Here is a 19,374-nt window from a genome sequence, read left to right on the forward strand (position 1 = left end):
ATACATGAATTACCCTATAGCTTTTGATAGCTAAACTCATTGTGTTTTTCACTCAGTAACCCACAAACTCATTTTTATATACAAAATTTAGTCAAAAATCCATGTTTTGATATAGAAATTCTTTCTGATATGATCAACAAGACTTGTCTAATCATGTTCATATTCCTAAGGTTCCAATCTGTGATTATGTTTTAAGATTTGATGTGTTTTTGGGGCACTAAGTTACACCAAACTTAAAATCTGATTCTCGCTCATATGACAAATTAAGTCACTCAAAATATTAAAAATCATCGAATCTTTCAATTGCAATCGATAACGGATACATCAGTACCTACTTGTTTTGAAAATATTAAACTAGGTGACAAACTGTTACATGGAAAAATATTAAGGAAATTTGCTGTAAAACTATCAAAGTTACTCCGTTTTACCGAAGACCTCTTTATCAAGAAGACTTGCAGCACTGCTGACAATCGGGAGTCACTGTTAGCAGCGCCATCACGGATGAAGGTGGAAGCATTCATGATAGTGTGTGTAAATCTTCATACTCGCACCAATACACTCTTACACTTTTATACAACGGTACCACCTTAGCTATGGTACCACCTTAGCTCAACAGGCGGCGATACCGTCGGTGACGCATGCCGTTAGTATGGGAAAATAACTTGATAAAGTAGTATTCGGTTTTACCATATGTCGTTTTCGTTTTTGTGGCGATGCTACACCGTTTCGTGCTACACTTTTCGCTGAAAAAAACGAACGTTTTTGGTGTAGTTGCATTGGTGTGCGTGTATAAAAACAAAAATATTGACAACTTTGCAAACGCTGATTGGTGGACGCGGTGTACACCCAATGAGAGTATATTACAGGTGGGGAAGAAGAAGAGATGGCTATGTATTAGTATGCAAAGAAAAATGTAAACACAAATAGTGACGTCACTATTTGACACGCGTTCTTATGGGAGCTCGCTTTGCTTGTAGTAGTGACATGTTTTGCACCAAACACGGATCTCACGCACACAAAGTATCTCTTCCACACCTCCATTAGACTCTCATTGCTCTGCGCTCCACGCCTTCTTGTAGTTTCTTGTACCAACCGGATCAGTAGCGAACACCAACTTTGCAAGGTTCTTATCCGGCATTCTTGCAACATGCCCTGCCCACCGTATCCTTCGGGCTTTGGCCACCTTCTGAATGCTGGGTTCATCGTAAAATTAAGCAACCTTGTGGTTCATCTTTCTCCGTCACAAATTATTCCCCTGCACAACGCCAAAGATCGTCCTCAGCACGCGTCGCTCGAAAATTCCGAGTGCTTGCAGGTCCTCCTCGAACATGTTCGTCTATGTCTCGTGTCCGTGGAGCACCACCGGTCTTATTCCGGGGTAAAAAAATGTCGATTTTAGCGTTACGTAATAAATGGATGCTGCCTTAAGAAAGACGTCTAGTCAGGATCACGGTCGAAGTTTAAGAAGAACTAATCTATTCACTTCTGTCAACAGTTAAACTTTGGTAGGAGCAAGGGACATTATTCCTTGCTGTCAGGTTACCCCCTTATGCACTGCATTAGTATGTGTAATGAAATTAGCTGTTCTACACTTCAAATAAAAACATATCAATTTCTAGTGTATGTTACAGCAGGTTTGTTAGCTTCTCACAAACTCATTCGTTTTAGGTGATAGACGACGGACTATGTTCTAGGATAGCACTTTGCAAGCAGCCCTATCCGATGACAGCCGTCGCTTGCTTGCCAATATAAGTACCTCGTTGTAGTTGTGAACCGTCAAGCGGGGGGTAGTCGGCATTCACAAGAGCCGTATGTTACCAACTTGACCAAGAAATGGGAAAAATGCTTCCATGTGCTTCCATTTTTCCAAAGGTGTTCAACAATCACTGAGGACGGCATACCTATTGGTTGACAAATCGAGAACAAAATAAACTCGTTAGCTCAAATCGCTACGAGCTACGCCATGCACGTTCTCACGACAACAAGAACAGAATAATTTGGTTTTAATTTTCCTTTATTTCAATGTGAGGTTCTATAGTTACGACAGCTTTTAGCATTATCCTTTTACGGTTAAGTTTGTTCTTTAATGTATAATAGTTCAATATTCTTATCCTAATCGATGAAAAGGAAGGTTGGAAATATAAAACTGAGATAAGGTATACACTTACTACCTTAATGACTTACAGCAAAACACTATTGTTACCACAATTACAATCAAACACTTGTGTCCACCCGCCGGTTTAGGCTTCAGCCTTGACTTCTTTGTCGGCTACGCTGGAGTCGCCATTTGTGGCCTTCTTGGAGCCGGCTTTCTTGTCCGTCGATGCGACTTCCTCTTCGCCTGTGCTGTCATGAATGTTGCTCTGGTCCAGTCCGTTCTTTTCGGTGTGCTTGAACTTATCGTACCGTTCGGAGCTGGCTTTCTCGTCGTCTTCTTCCTCTTCGGCGTCCTCTCCTGGGCCACCGACTTCACGCAGCAAATCTCCGATGTCGTTGTCGACCACCTCCCACATCTGGTCGTCCGTGGTGGCATCCTTGCCTTCCCCTTCCTCGCCGGCCTTCTTCTCGGTGGCTTCCTGCTTCACACTGGTATCAGCCTCAGAAACACTGGTTTCCTTCTCTTTCTTGGCATCTGTGAAAAAATAGTAAGAAGTTTGAATTGATCCGTTTTAGTTGATTGCATTCATCAATTATCTTACCTCTCTTGGCCTTCGCATCGCTAAGCTTCTTCTTGTGGATTCGCTCGGCCCGTTCCCGCAGTTTCTTATCCTCTCGCTCGCGGATGTACAATTTGAGATGTGATCGGGTCTTGCAGTGCATCGCCAACATCTTTTCCGGGTCTTCCCTTCTGGGCAGATACATATTGCACAGGTCACAGTACTGCACTTCGACCTTCTTGACATGTTCTCCACCGATGACGGTTTCGTCGTCGGTGTCATCCTCGTCGTCCGATCCGGGTCTTCCGACGGAATCGCCCTTCTTCGGTGTGGACGCATTGTCCTTGCTGCTGTCGGTGGGTTCGTCCACGTTGCCTACCTCATCGACAGTGGTAAAGTTCTCCAGATCGATCTCGGCGCCATCCTCGCCGGTTTCCTCCTTGGCGTATCGTTCGATGCGGGCCTTGAACTTGAGATGTTCCAGCGATGCCCGGTGAGCTTCGTATGCCATGGGGCTCTTGAACCCGATCTTGCACGTGGCACAGTACGGCATGAGGAATCGTTTCATCTCCTTGTGCCCATCGGATTTCTGATGGACAGATTTTGGCTGCCGGAAGTTCAGCTGACACAGCAGACAGTACGACGACTTTTGTTCGCTGTTTTCGTCGACCTTTTCGTCTTCCTCCTTCTGGGCTGCCCGTTGAGCCGTACGCATTTCAATCAGCTTGTCACGGGTCTTGTTAGCGATGCGACGCATCGCAGTACGATGCAATCCGCGGAACAAGTGGTTTTGATATTCCTGTGAATAGAAAAAGGGCGGAATTCGGTTATTGAAGATCTTCAATTTAAGTGAATAATACATATTACCTTGAAGGTGATGCACTTAGTGTGGCATTGAACACAGTTCAACTTGATGTAGGACTTGCTGTACTTTGTGTTGATTCTGGTGTCTCTCTTCTTTTCTCCGTCTTTGTCGGTGGATTTTTCGCTTCCTGGGGTACCCTTCGGCTTGGCAGCCACCTTCTTGACGGTCTTCTTCGGAGTGGAGGGAGCTTCCTTCTTTTCATCGCCTTCGCCATCTTCACCCTCTTTGGTTTCATCTGCCTTGTCGTCACCTTCCTCCTTGTCTTCGGCGTCCTCTTCGGCCTTATCTCCCTCTTCGGCATCTTCTTCCTCTTCCTCCTCATCCTTGACAGTTTTATCCCCATCATCTTCCTCTTCTTCCTCGTCTTCTCTAGCTTCGTCTTGGATCTCCTCATCGTCGCCCTCCATAGCTTCCTCCTTCACTTCAACTTCCTCCTCATCATCGTCTTCCCCTTCGTTTTCTGTTGTTTGATCGTCATCCAACTCCTTGGCAGCAGCCAGAGCGCGCTTGATAAGAGCCCTGTTAGTGTGAGGACTTGAGTCAGTCTATTTTCTTCTATTTTACTTCCACTAATACGAACAACAAGCCCTGTTGTGTAATCTCTAAAATTTGGATGTAATACGTTGCGTCTCCGGTGTTTTTTGTTTTGTTTGAAAGTTGTAATGGAAAAACATGGTTTTCCGACGAAGCTAATCATACTTATTCGTGCAACGCAAGTAGGGCATCGGTTTCCTCCAATGTCCTAATTTCATTCTATTGAAAACAAAGGATTGAAGCGCTGGTTGCTTCTTATTTTTGTATTTTTGTTGGAATCAATCGGTGCCGTAATCGCTTGTTTTAAAATATAATGAACATGGGAGCGTAAGAGTACTAATGACACTGAGACCCTACTTTCCAAATTTTGAGCGCATACTAACACAATAATTTTCCTTTGAAATATGAACAAAACCCGAACTGTTTCTAAAATACTATAAAAACACTTACTTCCTGGACACCCTGGAGGACTCTATGATCGTTCGCTTGGTAATCCGTCCGATGCCGTCACGTCCGCCCCGAGTCGGTGGGAACCGTCTCCTGGGCATTGGCGGCCGCACGTCCCGCCTGCTGCCCATACGGCTGGTGATCATCCCGCGGCGTCCATCGTTCCTGAAACGACTCGTAAGCCTACCTCTTGTGGAACCCCGACGCAACGTCGACATCGGTGCCGACCCGCGCGAACCCATCGACGTACGAATCGGCGGTCCCCGGTTGTTGTTGCTCCGCGGAACAACCGATCGCGGCGGTCCCATCGGTTCGCGGGATCTGTCGCCGCGTCCCCGGCTGCTGCTGCGATTGTCCATCCGATCACGGTTTGCACCGCCGCCGCCACTGCTACCAACCGACGAAGAATGATGATCATTGCCACGTTTATCGTAGGATGAGCTGCCACCATCGTGGTACCGACTGGAAGAGCCACCGCGACCACCACTACTATCTCTGCGGTGATAATCTCCGCCTCCGCTGCTACCACCATAATCTCGGCGACCTCCCTGTTGGTTATCACATCCAATAATGAATGATGTTGCCGCCGATCGCCGAAGATGGAACCGATCATTTCGTAACATTCCGCACGACATCCGGAACAAACACACATTTGAGCGCACAATTCGCATGATTGCATGTGATTGTGTGTGTGAGTGCGTGAATCGGTACATACAGGCGCAGGAAAGATATCGGAGTTGATGAAGATTGAGGTTGAGAAATTAGTTATGAGTAAGAGTATTGGATGTTGGTATTTTTATATTTTTGATTTATTGTTGGTGGTTTGGTGCTATAATGTGAGCTTTTTTAGTAGTTATTCTCTATTTTGGCTAAAGATAAGAAACATTCGGACCACACATTTCCTGGTCGTCCCCCGCATTCTGTGTCTTGTACTGTGGGTAGTAATTTCAGTAGCCACGCGATGAGTCAAGTGTGTTGGTAGGACAAAGAGAAAACACAAACAGATGAGGAGACATCCTGGCCGCTGCCCTTCAGAAGCCCTATCAGCTTCGCGGGTGCAGGATTCCTCTGGAAAGCGGTCAGCTTCTATGCGCTGGCTTTAGGAAAAAAATACAACATAACATATTCTGTTCGGATCCGGCTCCGCGCTAGATCCCGCAAGAAGCTCATCGTTGAAGGAATCTCCCAATCGTTTACACATCTCGAAGGTCGAAGAATGGTTTTTTATATGTCTTTTCCTACTTCGTTTCCGCACTTGGTACAAACGCCATCGCGCAAAGGTGGACAAACACAAACTAGCTATAACAAGGTAGGGCTCATTCCAGCTGCGCACACTCATCCGGATCCTGACGAGGATTGGAATAGTCTCTGTTCAACAGCTACACACGAAGGTTGGCCGAGATCGGACTCGAAGAGATGTTATTCGCGTCACGTGGCTCTAACACAAAACTGATCTCACTCTCAAAATCGCATTCAATCCCTTGGCGGTAGTGGGTTTGCCGGAACGCGGCTGGCGACGGTCACAGTCCATTTGATATTCATTCCACTTGAGAAATACTGAATCGCAATAACATTTGGGTGCACTGGAAAATTCTACAGAAAGGCTGCCGTTCTCTTCGTGCAAATCTCGCTTGCTCTCTGTTCCCAATCCGATAGATTTCACTCTCCATGCATCGATCGGGGTCAATCCGGAGACTGTGCAGATTTTGCTCGTTCGATTACTTGGATGGAGATGAAATTGGGGCTAACTCAAACCGGTTCTTTCAAGCATTTCCTGCGCTTCTCTCTCGATGCAACCAAACTTGTGACACTTTTTTTTCGTTCTCCGATTCTGTTCGAATCGTGGTAATGCTTTTCAGTTTTGAAAGATTATTTCGTTCAAGGTTTCGTACAGTTTTGGTCTCAAAGAGGAAGCTTGTGAAAATAGTTCATACTATCTGTTCTATTACTCTTCTTCGTCTTTAAATAAGGATTTGTGAAAGGGTACAGTAAACAGAAAAAAATAGATTAGCTCAAGTAAAAACCAATGTCGATTATGAATTGCAAAATAATGGAACAACTGTTAGCGCTCTTTTTGAAATTGTCTTGAAATCTATAAACCTCAGTTTTCTGTGGACGCATCAAATACCTATTGTTTCTTTCGATAGAATAATTACCTGAGAAGTATGTTCGGTACGAGGTCTCTTGCGGTCGGGAGAACGGCGATCTCGCGAATCCTGTAACAATACATAAAATTCAGCTTAGTGTTTTGTAATTCTGTAATTTTGTAACTGGAAAAATATTCCTAAAAATGAATTAATTTGTTTCTGTGAAATCTGGAAAATTATATCTAAGGATGCAGTTTAGCCTAACATTTTGTATTGTTAACACTTAAATTTATTCAATCTTCTTCTGTAGATTGTATAATAATCTATTCTAGGAGATGTTTTGTTTCAATGTGATTCATTTCTTCATGTGTCAAATTGCAATACTCAAACTCACTACTGTTTCCATCGACATTTATTGGTAAGATGGCGAACTAGGTCTGGCGAATCCGGAAGGGGTATTGACATCCCAACCAATGATTTTTCACTAGTGCTTGTTACTTTTTCAATTTAATTTATTTGTCCAGAATTCAACTTTCTTATATCTACTATTCACATTTACACTTCAGAGATTTGGTTTACCTTTCAACTGAGAAAATAATTCAATTCATTTTCTGTTCTGTTATTCTGTTATAATCAACGCACCCCCGGGCCGTGGCCAATCTGCGTTGTTTCGCTGGGCGATACGTCTACCAGTAGACTTGTATCTGCCCTATGCTAAACCGATTAGCATAGCAAGTCCTTTCCACTGATGAGTAGGCTCGAATGTCCCGCCCCTCCCTATAACCCATAGGGGGAAATAAGGAGTTTCCAGTTTCAAGTACAGTCAACTTTCGGTCGTTGGGCTACGTTTAGGTGGGCTACGTTTTAACTGGGCGCCCGTTAGGTGGGCTATAGCCCAGTTAAAACGAAGTCAAACGTCACTTTTTGACGTGAAGCATGATTTATCAAGGTTGGTAGCCCTGAATCTCTATTGTTAGAGATTATTTGACAGCTCAAAACTCAGCCCACCTAGTGAAAGTCTTTCAATAACTGGGCTACGAGCTTAGTGCAACGAACGAAAGTTGACTGTATTGTATTGATTATGACACCAACTCTTTCTATTCCTTGGGAAAAAAAATCACTAGACTTGGATTATCAGACTGCTATTAATAATGAACATGATTAAGATACAAGTTTACATACACAATTGTAAAAGCAGTGTTAGATACTTTAAAGTGAATTGAAAAATGTAAATAAGATAAATTGTAAACTATTCCGCGGCGACACGAATGCTTCAATAGTGTCATAAATAAACGCGCAAACAAACAAATAATTGATAATAAAGTATGCATATTGCATTATCTATTAGCAAAGTAGGGAATCGCGCTACTTGGGCGGTGGCTTCTATATTCGTCTGTTTTCCACTATAACTCAGTCAAATTTGAACCAATTGACACAACTTTTGGAATGTGGTGAGATAGGTATAGTATCTACCCGTGTACAACATTTCAAGTCAGTTTGTTCAAAATTGACTGAGTTATAGTGGAAAACAGACGAATATAGAAGCCACCGCCCAAGTGGCGCGATACCCTAGTAGAAAGAGTTGGGTGCCTGATTATAAAATTGTTGTACTTATCTTGTGTGTTTCGGACAAGTCCCGTTTGTGTTGGCCATTGGGACACTTCTTGCTTCAAAACGGTCGTTTCTGGAATGAAAAGATAATAATTGGCCGCACAGCTCCGCAAATGGGCGGCCCGCAAATATAAGTATAATGTTGCAATGATTGAAAATAATTTCATTTTCATTTTCATTTTGCAGTATTTGGTGGGGCAATGAGAGCGCAACTCAGTCCAAAGCCGATGATAAGGAGGGGTAATGGCTGAGGGACCATTCATGAACCACGTAGACTTTTAGGGGGGAGGGATGTGGTCTAGTCAAAGTCTACGCTCCATACAAATTTCAAATTTTTTGTATGGACGAAAGTCTACGAGGGAGGAGGGGGGGGGGGCTGGGTCTGAGATGGCCAAAATTTGACTTGACAATATCAATGCTATTCCAGGGTGTCTACTCATAACTCAAAATAAAATTCCCTGAGTTTTCCAGGTTTTTCCAGATGAAATTTTGAAAGTTTGTAATTAAAAAAATAAGCCAGTATTTTTTTTAAATTTTAAATTGTGACTTAGGGTATTATCGGCAGGGGTGTTCTCTTCGTCATGAGGGATTTATGTCGGCCAAATTGCCTGAAACTTGATAATATTCAGCTTGGTTGGGAAGGATTTGATGCCAACTCTGAGTTCAACAGATTTCAAAAAACCCCACATGACGAAGAGAACAAAACTGCCGAAAATAGCCACTCCGTGTTTTCGTTCAATCGGTACAGCCGCCGGCTGAAGCCAGTGTCCGTGTCTTATTTAGTGGTTTCCCGGGATAGCTATCCAATAGCTTATATCAGGATTTTATCGATAGTTTTCCGATATTTCTTTTGTTTTCCTCGCGGAACTTTGTCCGTAGCTGCTTTTAGGATTCAATGAGGTTTTCAGAATTCCTCCTTGGATGTCCTTAATATTTCTTCTCAGGATTACTATTACCTAGAACTTTTTTCGAGATGTCTCATTTTTTCTCAGGTTTTTCCTGAAGTTCCTGTCGAGATTTTTTCAATAACACTCAGCGGAGTTTCTCGCAAGATTTTATTTGAATTCTCTCGAATATTTCACCAAGAATTTCCTATAAGGCGCTGTCCATAAACTACGTAGACTCATTTTCGGTCATCTCAGAAAGAAAAATTACCAAATTTCGGTAAAGTGATATCGTTTATCTGTCAAACTGTAACGAATTTAGATAAAAGTTGCTACCTTTACCGATTTTTTTCCTGCAAAACAAACTTAATTGTTGAGATTTCGGTAAAACATTACCAAAGTCGGTGATTTTTTTTAACTGTTTAGAAGAATCCCTTTGGTAGAAATCTCTAAAGGAGTAATCCAGAATCTCGGGACAATTTCTGGTAAAGATTCCGAGAAGAATTTTAGGAATAATGCAGAGAAAATCTGTAAAAAAAATCCAGGTAGATTACTGCAAAAAATCCGGTACAACTACAAGGAACAGCCTGGCTCTGAAAGAATGCAAGAGAAGAATTCAATGAGAAATATAAGCAATAACTCCTGTGGAAATCCCAGAAGGCACTCTGGAAAAAAAAATCTTAGGAGAAATTCCAGGGTAAACTAAGAAATACTCTGAGAGACATCTCATGACCAACATCGGAAGGAATCTTGTGAGAGAAGTTCGCGAAAACTTTTAAGAAATTCCTGTTGGACACCAGGAAGAACATCTTGAAGAAAGCCCAAAGCAATTGTTTAAAGATATCACAGGAAAAAATGAAAGAAATTTCTTAAGGAACTCTAGCAGTAACTTCGTGAAAACTCCTTCAGAAACCCTGCCTTGGAGGAACTATAGTAGAAACCCCAGGAATAACATTTTTAGCAACTTCGAAAGAAATTCTGGGAAAGTCCCAAGAGGAACACCGGAAGGAATCGTGTAAAATTTCCATGAGGAATGCCGAAAGAAATTCCACGATTTATCCCGACAGAAATTCTTATAGAGTATCTGGGATAAATTCTGGTAGAAATCCTAGGAAAATTTCTTTGAGCAAAACACTGGAGGAACTCCGAGAAGAAATAGCATCCTCGTGAAAAACTCCAGTAGAAATCGGTTGGAATTCAGGAATCATGGAAGGAATCCGAAAGTATACCTTTCCGGAAAAAATCAAAAAGGAATACCAAGAAAAAATAGCGTCAAAAATGCGGAAAGAATTTTATAAGAAATCCTGGGAGACATTCCAGGAGGTATTTCTAAAGAAATTCCAGAAAGAAACCCTGATAGAATTTCTGGAAAAAATCCTTGTAGCGAAATTTCTATATTGATTTTTACTACCAGGTTTTTCGTTTTTATTCATACATGTTTTTGTTATCGGAGTAAAATTTCCCTGAGTACTCAAGATATTCCCTGAGTATTCCAGGTTTTTCCCTGTTAAATAAAATTCCCTGAGGATTCCCGGTTTTCCAGGTTTTTCCAGGTAGTAGACACCCTGTATTCAGATGCAAAATAATTTTAAGGCTCAATGGTGAATCGCATACCTTCCAAAACCAAAAAAAAACAATAATCCTCAAAATGCCAAGGAAGTCATAGAAAGAAAAAACGCCCGATTGTTTATTTTGTCAATTATAACAAACGGAAACCATATAGCCGAGGCGGTAAACGCACGGGTATTCAGCATGACCATGCTGAGGGTGACGGGTTCGATTCCCGGTCGGTCCAGGATCTTTTCGTAAAGGAAATTTCCTTGACTTCCTTGGGCATAGAGTATCTTCGTGCCTGCCACACGATATACACATGCAAAATGGTCATTGGCAGAGGAAGCTCTCAGTTAAAAACTGTGGAAGTGCTCATAGAACACTAAGCTGAGAAGCAGGCTTTGTCCCAGTGAGGACGTTACGCCAAGAAGACCAAGAAGAGGAGAAGAGGAGAGGAACAAACGGAAACTTCCACCCTCTCCGACTCACCAGTCACCCGGAAAAAATGTTCCTTCAGTTCTGGAAAATATATTATCCCCAATTAACCCCTAATCGAATTGTCCGCGTGGTCTTGTAGTACCCCTACTAGGTAAGAACCAGTCATTGCCATACATATTAAATGCTAGACATGACCCCATGGGTAGCATTTGCATATGTAAAAGCTTTGCTGATGTGACTTTCCTATTAGGCAATTCTCTCATCTTATGTTTGTCTTCAAAATCTTGTCAAGCTTAGAAAATTGAAGTTAATATACAATGCATAACAAGGTTCGAATTCCCATAGAATGAGATCATTCATTCGCACTACAACACCATAGGAGATAATATCACATTGGCTGATTACAGTACAAATGCGAAAAATCTCCCTTTTCCCCCTATCCGCAACCCGGGGACGCGCCCTGTTGGATTTCGAAAGCCTCGGAGAATATTACAAACCTTCAATGGCATTCCCATACACTAACCCACATTGCCCATTCAGGGGTCTGACTGGGCCTATTACCCTCCCTCAGTTTGTAATATTTTCACCAACTTGGAATTACCTATATTTTCCCGGCACATAAATGACTTCGACAAATGTTCGATATACTATGCAGCATCATGATCAGTATAACTATATCAGATGACGATGACTTGAAGATCTGATTTTTACAGAATTGTTTGCCATTGATTATACATTCAGCTACCGTCTACCCCCGTTGGTTTGAACGACATCTCATGCAAACCAACGGGGTTTATTTTTTAATTTGAACTTCTAGTAACCCTGTGGGCATCGTGAAACACACTGATGGCAACCCTTTTTGCTGTTTTGTTTTGATTCTGCGTTCCGTTTCACCCCGTTCCATGAGCAGAATGACGTTTGAACAATTTTTAGTTTGAACGATGTGCAGATTAGCGGGGGTCAAATTAAAAAGTGTTCAGATTAGATCAGTGTTGGTAAAAACTCAAATTCTCAAATCTCATGGTTGAGTTGTTTCACGATCGATTCTTGACTCGCCAAACTCACCGCCGAAAAAATCATGCATGAGTTGACTCGCCATTTCACTCGTTGCTTTATTTCTTGGTGTTCTTATTATTTACATCAATGTTTTTAGGATTATACGATATAACAAAAGTAAATCTAACATACAATAACAATGAATGTCGTTCAAATTGATTTGGATTCGTTTTACAAGCGAACGAGATTTCGGCGCTTGACTCGTGAGAGCGAGATTTTGCATGAAAATCTCGCGCGTGAGAAAATGATTCAGAATCGCGCGCGAGTTTGCTCACGCGGGAACGGTTCATGAGTCTGCTTTGAGTGTGATTTTACCAACACTGGATTAGATGCGGTCAAACCAACGAGGGTAGACGGTATTTCAATCATTACTGCAAAGCACATCGGCCACATGCCTGAAATCAAAGCTTCCTGGAAGATATAATCCAAGCCCAGGGGAGAAAATAATTCAATTCATTTTATGAGACATAAATACACAGAACAAAAATTACTAGCTAGGTTCGGCTATTTTAGGGAAAATAATGCAAAAAAAACCTAGATCTCAGATTATCTTAAAACTAGTATCACAGATGTTGAGGAAAGAGTGCTCCGATGAGCGGATTCGCTGACATCTCACAGGAAGTCCTGAAGGATCTCTTGGCTCGTTCAATGCTTGCATCGACGGTGTCGACTTCGGCCAGCTTGTGGAAATCGTCGGTCGGACACCGAGGGTTTAAGTTGTGAATCATCTTGAGCAGCTTGTTTTGTTTCACCTTTTGCGGTGAGATTTAGCACAGCTTCCCCAAACCGCCAATGCATAGGTGATCATTGGTCGGATGACGCACTTGACCACCAGCAGCTTGTTCTTAATGTGCAGCTTCGACCGTTGATCCAGCAGGGTGTACAGCGCTTTGGTAGACCGATCAACCTTTCCGGCGACGTAGCTCACATGTTTGTCGAACTTCAGCTTCTTGTCGAACAGCACTCCAAGATATTTGACTTCATCGTCCCATGTAGTTGGCTGACCATTGACCGTAATCGACCTGTGGGGAAGGTGTCGAGCAACACGCCTGTTCGTGAAGAAAATCGACTGCGTTTTTCCTGCGTTCAATTTGATTCGCCACTTTCGTTGGAACTCCTGGAGATTGTTCATCGCCGCTTGGAGGTGAGTAACGACTATTTGCGGATCTTTGTCCGACGCTAGGAAAGCAGTTTCATCCGCAAAGAATGCGTACGATACAACGTCTACCATCAGTACGTCAGAAGTGAGGACGTTGTAGAGAATCGGACTCAGGCAGGACTGGTCCTTGAGGCACACCAAAGGGGCGGGATGTTGTGGGTGCTAGAGTTTTCACCATTCACGGCAACCGTGAGTCCGATTAGAAAGAAACGATTGCACAATCTTGACCAGGTAGAGTTGGAGGTTCGATCGGAAGAGCTTATATACGATGGCATTTTGCCACACGGAGTCAGGCTTTTTCCACATCGAGAAGAATCATTCCAGTTGATTTGCCCGTTCGAAATCCGTGTTTTACCTTTTGCGTGATGCGAGCGAGTTGGTGCACCGTTGAATCGTTCTGAAACCGAATTGCTCCGCTGGAATGACTTCTTCCGTTTCCAGGTGACGATTTAATCGTGCGAGGATTACCCTTTCGAAAACTTTGCTTAGGCTGCTCAGCAGACTTATCGGTCGGTAATTACCTGGATTGGTGATGTCCTTGTTTGCCTTCGGGATGGCTATCACGTTGGCGTGTTTCCAACCTTACTTGAATACTCTTCGGCATTGACTTCATCCAGCTTCAACTAACAGTTCCTTAGCGATGGAAGTCTTCCCGAACCGATCTCCGGTTTACGCTTGCTACCCACATAGCCGTTAGAGTGGGTCAGCGTTATTTATACAGGGGGTTCGTGAGTGCAAACTTTTTGAAGGGTGATAGAGGAGCATAAATGGTGAAAAAAATTGTTCTACGCATATTGTCAAATCTCAACCGTTACGTAGTTATTGAACTTTCCATGTTTTTGACTCTAATTGCCTTAACTGGCTATAACTTGAAAATGGTCAAACTTATCGCTGTTTTTTTTTTACCCTTGTTCGAAAGATTATTGAGTTTTCTAACAAATGGCAATTTTGAATCGATTAGTTTAGTTAAATAACTAAGTTTCTAGAGCAATTTGCTCAAAATTTGTGTGTTTTAATTTGTTTTTGTATTACAGAATGTGTATTGCGTTTTTTAAAGATTTTTTGGTTAAAATACAAAGGAGATGAATAAAATTAACATAAAGTTAATTTTTCATTTTCATTTTCATTTTGCAGCATTTGGTGGGGCAATGAGAGCGCAAGTCAGTCCAAAGCCGATGATAAGGAGGGGTAATGGCTGAATAGTCTTTGCTGACCACATAAACGCCATGGGATAGGAAAAGGGTATTTTGGTGTGGGATTAGGGTGTTGGTGCAGACTTGACGATATCAATGCTATTCAGATGCAAAATAATTTTAAGGCTCAATAGTGAATCGCATACCTTCCAAAACCAAAAAAACAATAATCCACAAAATACCAAGCAAGTCATAGAAAGAAAAAGCGCCCGATTGTTTATTTTGTCAATTATAACAAACGGAAACTTCTACCCTCTCCGACTCGCCAGTCACCCCGGAAAAAATGTCCCTTCAGTTCTGGAAAATATATTATCCCCAATTAAGCCTTTAATCGAATTGTCCGCGTGGTCTTGTAGTACCCCTGCTAGGTAAGAACCAGTCATTGCCATACATATTAAATGCTAGACATGACCCCATGGATAGCATTTGCATATGTAAAAGCTTTGCTGATGTGACTTTCCTATTAGGCAATTCTCTCATCTCATGTTTGTCTTCAAAACCTTATCAAGCTTAGAAAATTGAAGTTGATAAACAATACATTACAAGGTTCGAATTCCCATAGAATGAGATCATTCATTCGCACTACAACACCATAGGAGATAATACCACATTGGTTGATTACAGTACAAATGTGAAAAATCTCCCTTTTCCCCCTATCCGCAACCCGGGGACGCGCCCTGTTGGATTTCGAAAGCCTCGGAGAATATTACAAACCTTCAATGGCATTCCCATAAACTAACCCACATTGCCCATTCAGGGGTCTGACTGGGCCAATTACCCTCCCTCAGTTTGTAATATTCTCTCCAACTTGGAATTATATTTTCCCGGCACATAAATGACTTCGACAAATGTTCGATATACTATGCAGCGTCATGATCAGTATAACTATATCAGATGACTTGGAGATCTGATTCTTACAGAATTGTTTGCCATTGATTATACATTCAGCTATTCTAATCATTACTGCAAAGGCCATCGACCACATGCCTGAAATCAAAGCTTCCTGGAAGATATAATCCAAGCCCAGGGAAATTAACATAAAGTTAATTTTACAGATGAATCGATCAAGTAAGATAGGCCCTTAATGAAAAATTATTGTCGATTTGTTTGTTTTCTAAATTACAATCTGTTGTGTATTATAGTTTGTTGGTAGTTTTTGAAGATTTTGAATAGGAATTAAATTGGTAACACTATGTAATTACATAAGTCGATTTTAAAACTAATTCTTATATTTTTTCTTAATACATTTTACGATACATTCTAGGATAATATTGAAAATATCGATTCGATTTATTATGTAATCAACACTTACCTTGTAGGAATCGTTGCGCTTATAACCACCCCCACCTCCCTGGCGGTTATCCGGTCTAGAATACCGATCGCTATCGTAACGGGACGACCGCGAATCGCCGTAGCTTCCTCCTCCTCCGCCACTGTAACGATTGCGGGAACTATCCCGCCCGTTGTAACTACTTCTGCCGTGGTGGTCTGATCCGCGATAGCTACCACCCCCACGGTAGGAACTTCCCCCACGGGAACCCCTCGAATATCCTCCTCTACCGCCGCGCGTCATACTATACTGCCACTGATTCAGCGTGTCTGCTCTGGAAAATAAACAAAACGAAATCCAGTTTTCAACACACAAGAAATATAACCGGAAAATCACTTTCCCCGTTCTAACCGGACACGCCATCAAACGAGAAAATCATGATCTTCCAAACTAAAATGGCGTCCCCCCAGCCGAAACCCGGTGGCTTCATCAGCCGAATCTTTCAATCCATTTTTCCTCAAACACTAACAACGCACCTGTATAAAAAATACCACTTTCCGAAAGCTCGTCACTTGGCGTTCACTTTAAGCCCGGTTTCACTTCAATTTGATACTTATTTTCAGCACTAAAGCTAACTAGAACACTGACTGGGAATGGTGGACCGCCGACAAACTAGAAAATTTTCACAAAGTGCTTTCGCTTCCTTTTGCGGCTTCGCTGCTGTGCTGCTGCTGCTGCGAAAAAGGCACGCGCCGAAGTAAAAAGCGGAATGACGAATGACAGCCGAAAGGAGAACGTTAAAACCATGATCCACATGGTCCACACACGAGGGGGATAGGATTGTGATGGAACAGAAATCAACTGTGGTAATAAAACAATGCAAACTGAAGCAAAAAACCTTCATGCATTTTTTTTATCGATAATCGATTTGCACGGGTCTTTATTTTGATACACACACTAAGATTCAGATGTTCCAGCTCAGTAATTTTTTCACTGAGTTCAGTATTTTTTCCATCTTTTTACTGAGTTTTCAACAGCAGATTTATTTCGGTACACTCGGTAATCGTATTTACCGTTCACCAGTAACGATATTTACCGTGCTTCAGTAACTTTTGACAGTTTGTGAGCTGAGCTCGGTAACTCATTTACAGAATATCCGCAAAATAAATAACCGAGCGTACCGAGCTAAATCTGCTGTTGAGAACTCAGTAAAAAGATGGGAAAAATACCGAGCTGATCTTAGTGTGCAGTAGACGTTCGGTCGGTGCAAACAGTTTATTGTGCGTTTAGCACTAATTTGATTTCCGAAAAAACTTCATTGACTTCCGCTGCCTGTCCTATGCGTTAAACATAACGTCGGAAGTAGTGCGCTGTACAGTAAATCTGGTTTTCTGTACAGCGCACTACTTCCGACGTAATGTTTAACGCATTAGGAAAGGCAGCGGAAGTCAATTAAGTTTTTTTCGGAGACCAATTTAGTGCTAACGCCACAATAACTGCAATGCTTTTTAACTGCAAGTCCGGTAAATGCAACAAATTTGCAGTTATCGCACCGCCAAACGTCAAAATCGTGCGCCATGTTAGCCCTAATGAACAGTCAAATGAATTTTTCGTTCATTTTACGTCAATGGACTACCCGCTTGGCGCACACCCACAGTTGATCAGCAGGAGTAAATCCATTTTATTTTGTATTCTTAATTACACCAACAAAGCTAGCCATGAAAAGGTTTGACATTTCTCAGGTCATTTTGACAGACCACACACATGCACGAAAAAGACGGATCATATATTCTACCACAGAGAACAGACATCCAAGTCCAGTTCCGAAACTGTGTAAGGAATTTAACGGCCATTTGAAATCGGCAACACAAGTGGCAATAGCGTGGCGCTGCAATCGGTTAATTTCCCATACTAATTTAATTCACCACTTGAAATGTTTCAATTCACCACTGACTGTGGCAATATGGTGTTTGGTGGCGTTAGTGTTGTCATCGTGTATTGGTTTGCAACTTTACTCAAGTAAATATTCAAATCCTTACACAACTTTCCGAATGAAATTTGTTCTAGCCTGGATGTCTGTTCTCTGTGATGATCGATATTGTTGCTGTCCTTTTTACTGAAAAAACTACTGAAAAAATCTAGATTGAGTTTAAATAAGGGCGAAAGTAACATGAGCGAGTTCTCTTTATCGACTCTCTCTTCTTCAAATTAAAGTGACAAGATGCAAGAATGGTTGCACTTTTTGGTCATAAATCGCTAGGTTGCGATGCAATCTAGCGTCTAAGCACAGACAAACAGACGTAACACTTCGAACATTTTTCGATTCAAATCATAGTCATGGAAACATATTCGCCCAATGCTAAAAGGCCTATGTTTGGCCGACCACCAACTAGGTGGCGGTAGTGAGCAAACGTCAAACTCGATCAAAAACTATTCGAGCGCCACGGTTGGGCAGTTGGCCAACTATCAAATTTTGAAAAAGACCGTTAAATCGGTGTACGATGTGAATTACCAGAGTGTTACGTCTGTTTGTCTGTGGTCTAAGTGTAAAAAAGTTCGATTGAATTTGCATCTTGTCACTTTAATTTGCAGAAGAGATAGTCGATGAAGAGAACTCTCTCATGTTACTTTCGCCCTTATTTAAACTCAATCTAGAAATATTTGGTAGGCTTATAAATATTGTAGATTTACCGACTACTTGTATTCCACCGGTTACTTAAGTATCCGTTACAAAGTAGCCGTTTTCGTATTAAAATCAACTTAATGGACTACCCGCACTGAAAATAATCGACACGCCTCATCCATGTTCTTTTACACGTTAATGTATCGTTCAAAACAGCACGCTATATTAACGTGTATTTCCTTTGAATCAGATGTTGAATAGTTGAGGATTTGAACCACTGTCTTTTACACATGATTTTATCGTGTTTGAAAGTATGTTTATGTATCGATAATGGAGATGGTTCGCCTATAACGTAATGTACATCACCGAACTCGCCCGCGGTAAGTATGTCCTAGCATACTTCATTTTTGGTGAACAGGGACCCGCAGCAGCAGGGTGTCTGGTACTGATATTCTAAAAAAAATTGACATTTATGATGCCAAACTAACGTGTTTTACACATGATTTCGAAAAGTAGATTTATGACTGGTTTGACACGTTAAATTCAGATGTTTCCCAAGTGGTGAAAATTCATGTTTGAAACATGTGGCTCGAACGTGTAATATTTTCAGTGCGCTTGACGCACACCCACAGTTGATCAGCAGGAATAAATCCATTTTATTTTGTATGGTGAAAAGCATCTAAACTTGAATTACTTGAAATAGAAAGCTTTTACTGAAAAAATATTTGGTAGGCTTAATAGTAGTCCCCATTGTGCACAACCCGAGGCACAACCACTACCAAATATTTTTTCGAATAATGTATTACTTCGACTTAAACCCAAAAGCAACTATGAATTTACTTAGGCCTTTTGAAAAATCATCAAAAAAAATCATGGTAAAATAGGTTTTTGACGTGGGTGAGGATGTGTATAGATAGATTACGTGAAACTTGATACGAATAACGGAAAATCTCGTTTGTTTACATTTTTGGCTTAGGCCCTTATCACATGCTACGCTAG

At 41.7% G+C, this 19,374-nt stretch overlaps 1 protein-coding gene across 3 annotated transcripts; it reads right to left on the reverse strand.

Moving 5' to 3' along the window:
- Positions 1-1,996: 1,996 nt before the first annotated feature.
- LOC109420228 (uncharacterized) lies at positions 1,997-16,505 on the reverse strand. 3 transcript variants are annotated; one of them, XM_019694563.3, is made up of 7 exons: positions 16,289-16,505; positions 15,795-16,081; positions 6,660-6,719; positions 4,507-5,051; positions 3,525-4,041; positions 2,700-3,456; positions 1,997-2,632 (listed from the first exon to the last, which is right to left on the reverse strand). In XM_019694563.3, exons 2-7 carry the CDS (start codon positions 16,053-16,055, stop codon positions 2,241-2,243), a joined length of 2,532 nt encoding a protein of 843 aa, XP_019550108.3. In that variant the 5' UTR covers positions 16,056-16,081; positions 16,289-16,505; the 3' UTR covers positions 1,997-2,240. The 3 variants fall into 3 exon arrangements, with proteins under 3 accessions (XP_019550108.3, XP_019550107.3, XP_029725815.2); XM_019694562.3 differs by having other exon boundaries at positions 15,795-16,086; XM_029869955.2 differs by lacking the exon at positions 16,289-16,505 and having other exon boundaries at positions 4,507-6,462; positions 15,795-15,874.
- Between the last annotated feature and the right edge of the window lie 2,869 nt (positions 16,506-19,374).

This window comes from Aedes albopictus, chromosome 2 (genome assembly GCF_035046485.1).
Source record: "Aedes albopictus strain Foshan chromosome 2, AalbF5, whole genome shotgun sequence".
NCBI classification, from domain to species: Eukaryota; Metazoa; Arthropoda; class Insecta; order Diptera; family Culicidae; genus Aedes; species Aedes albopictus.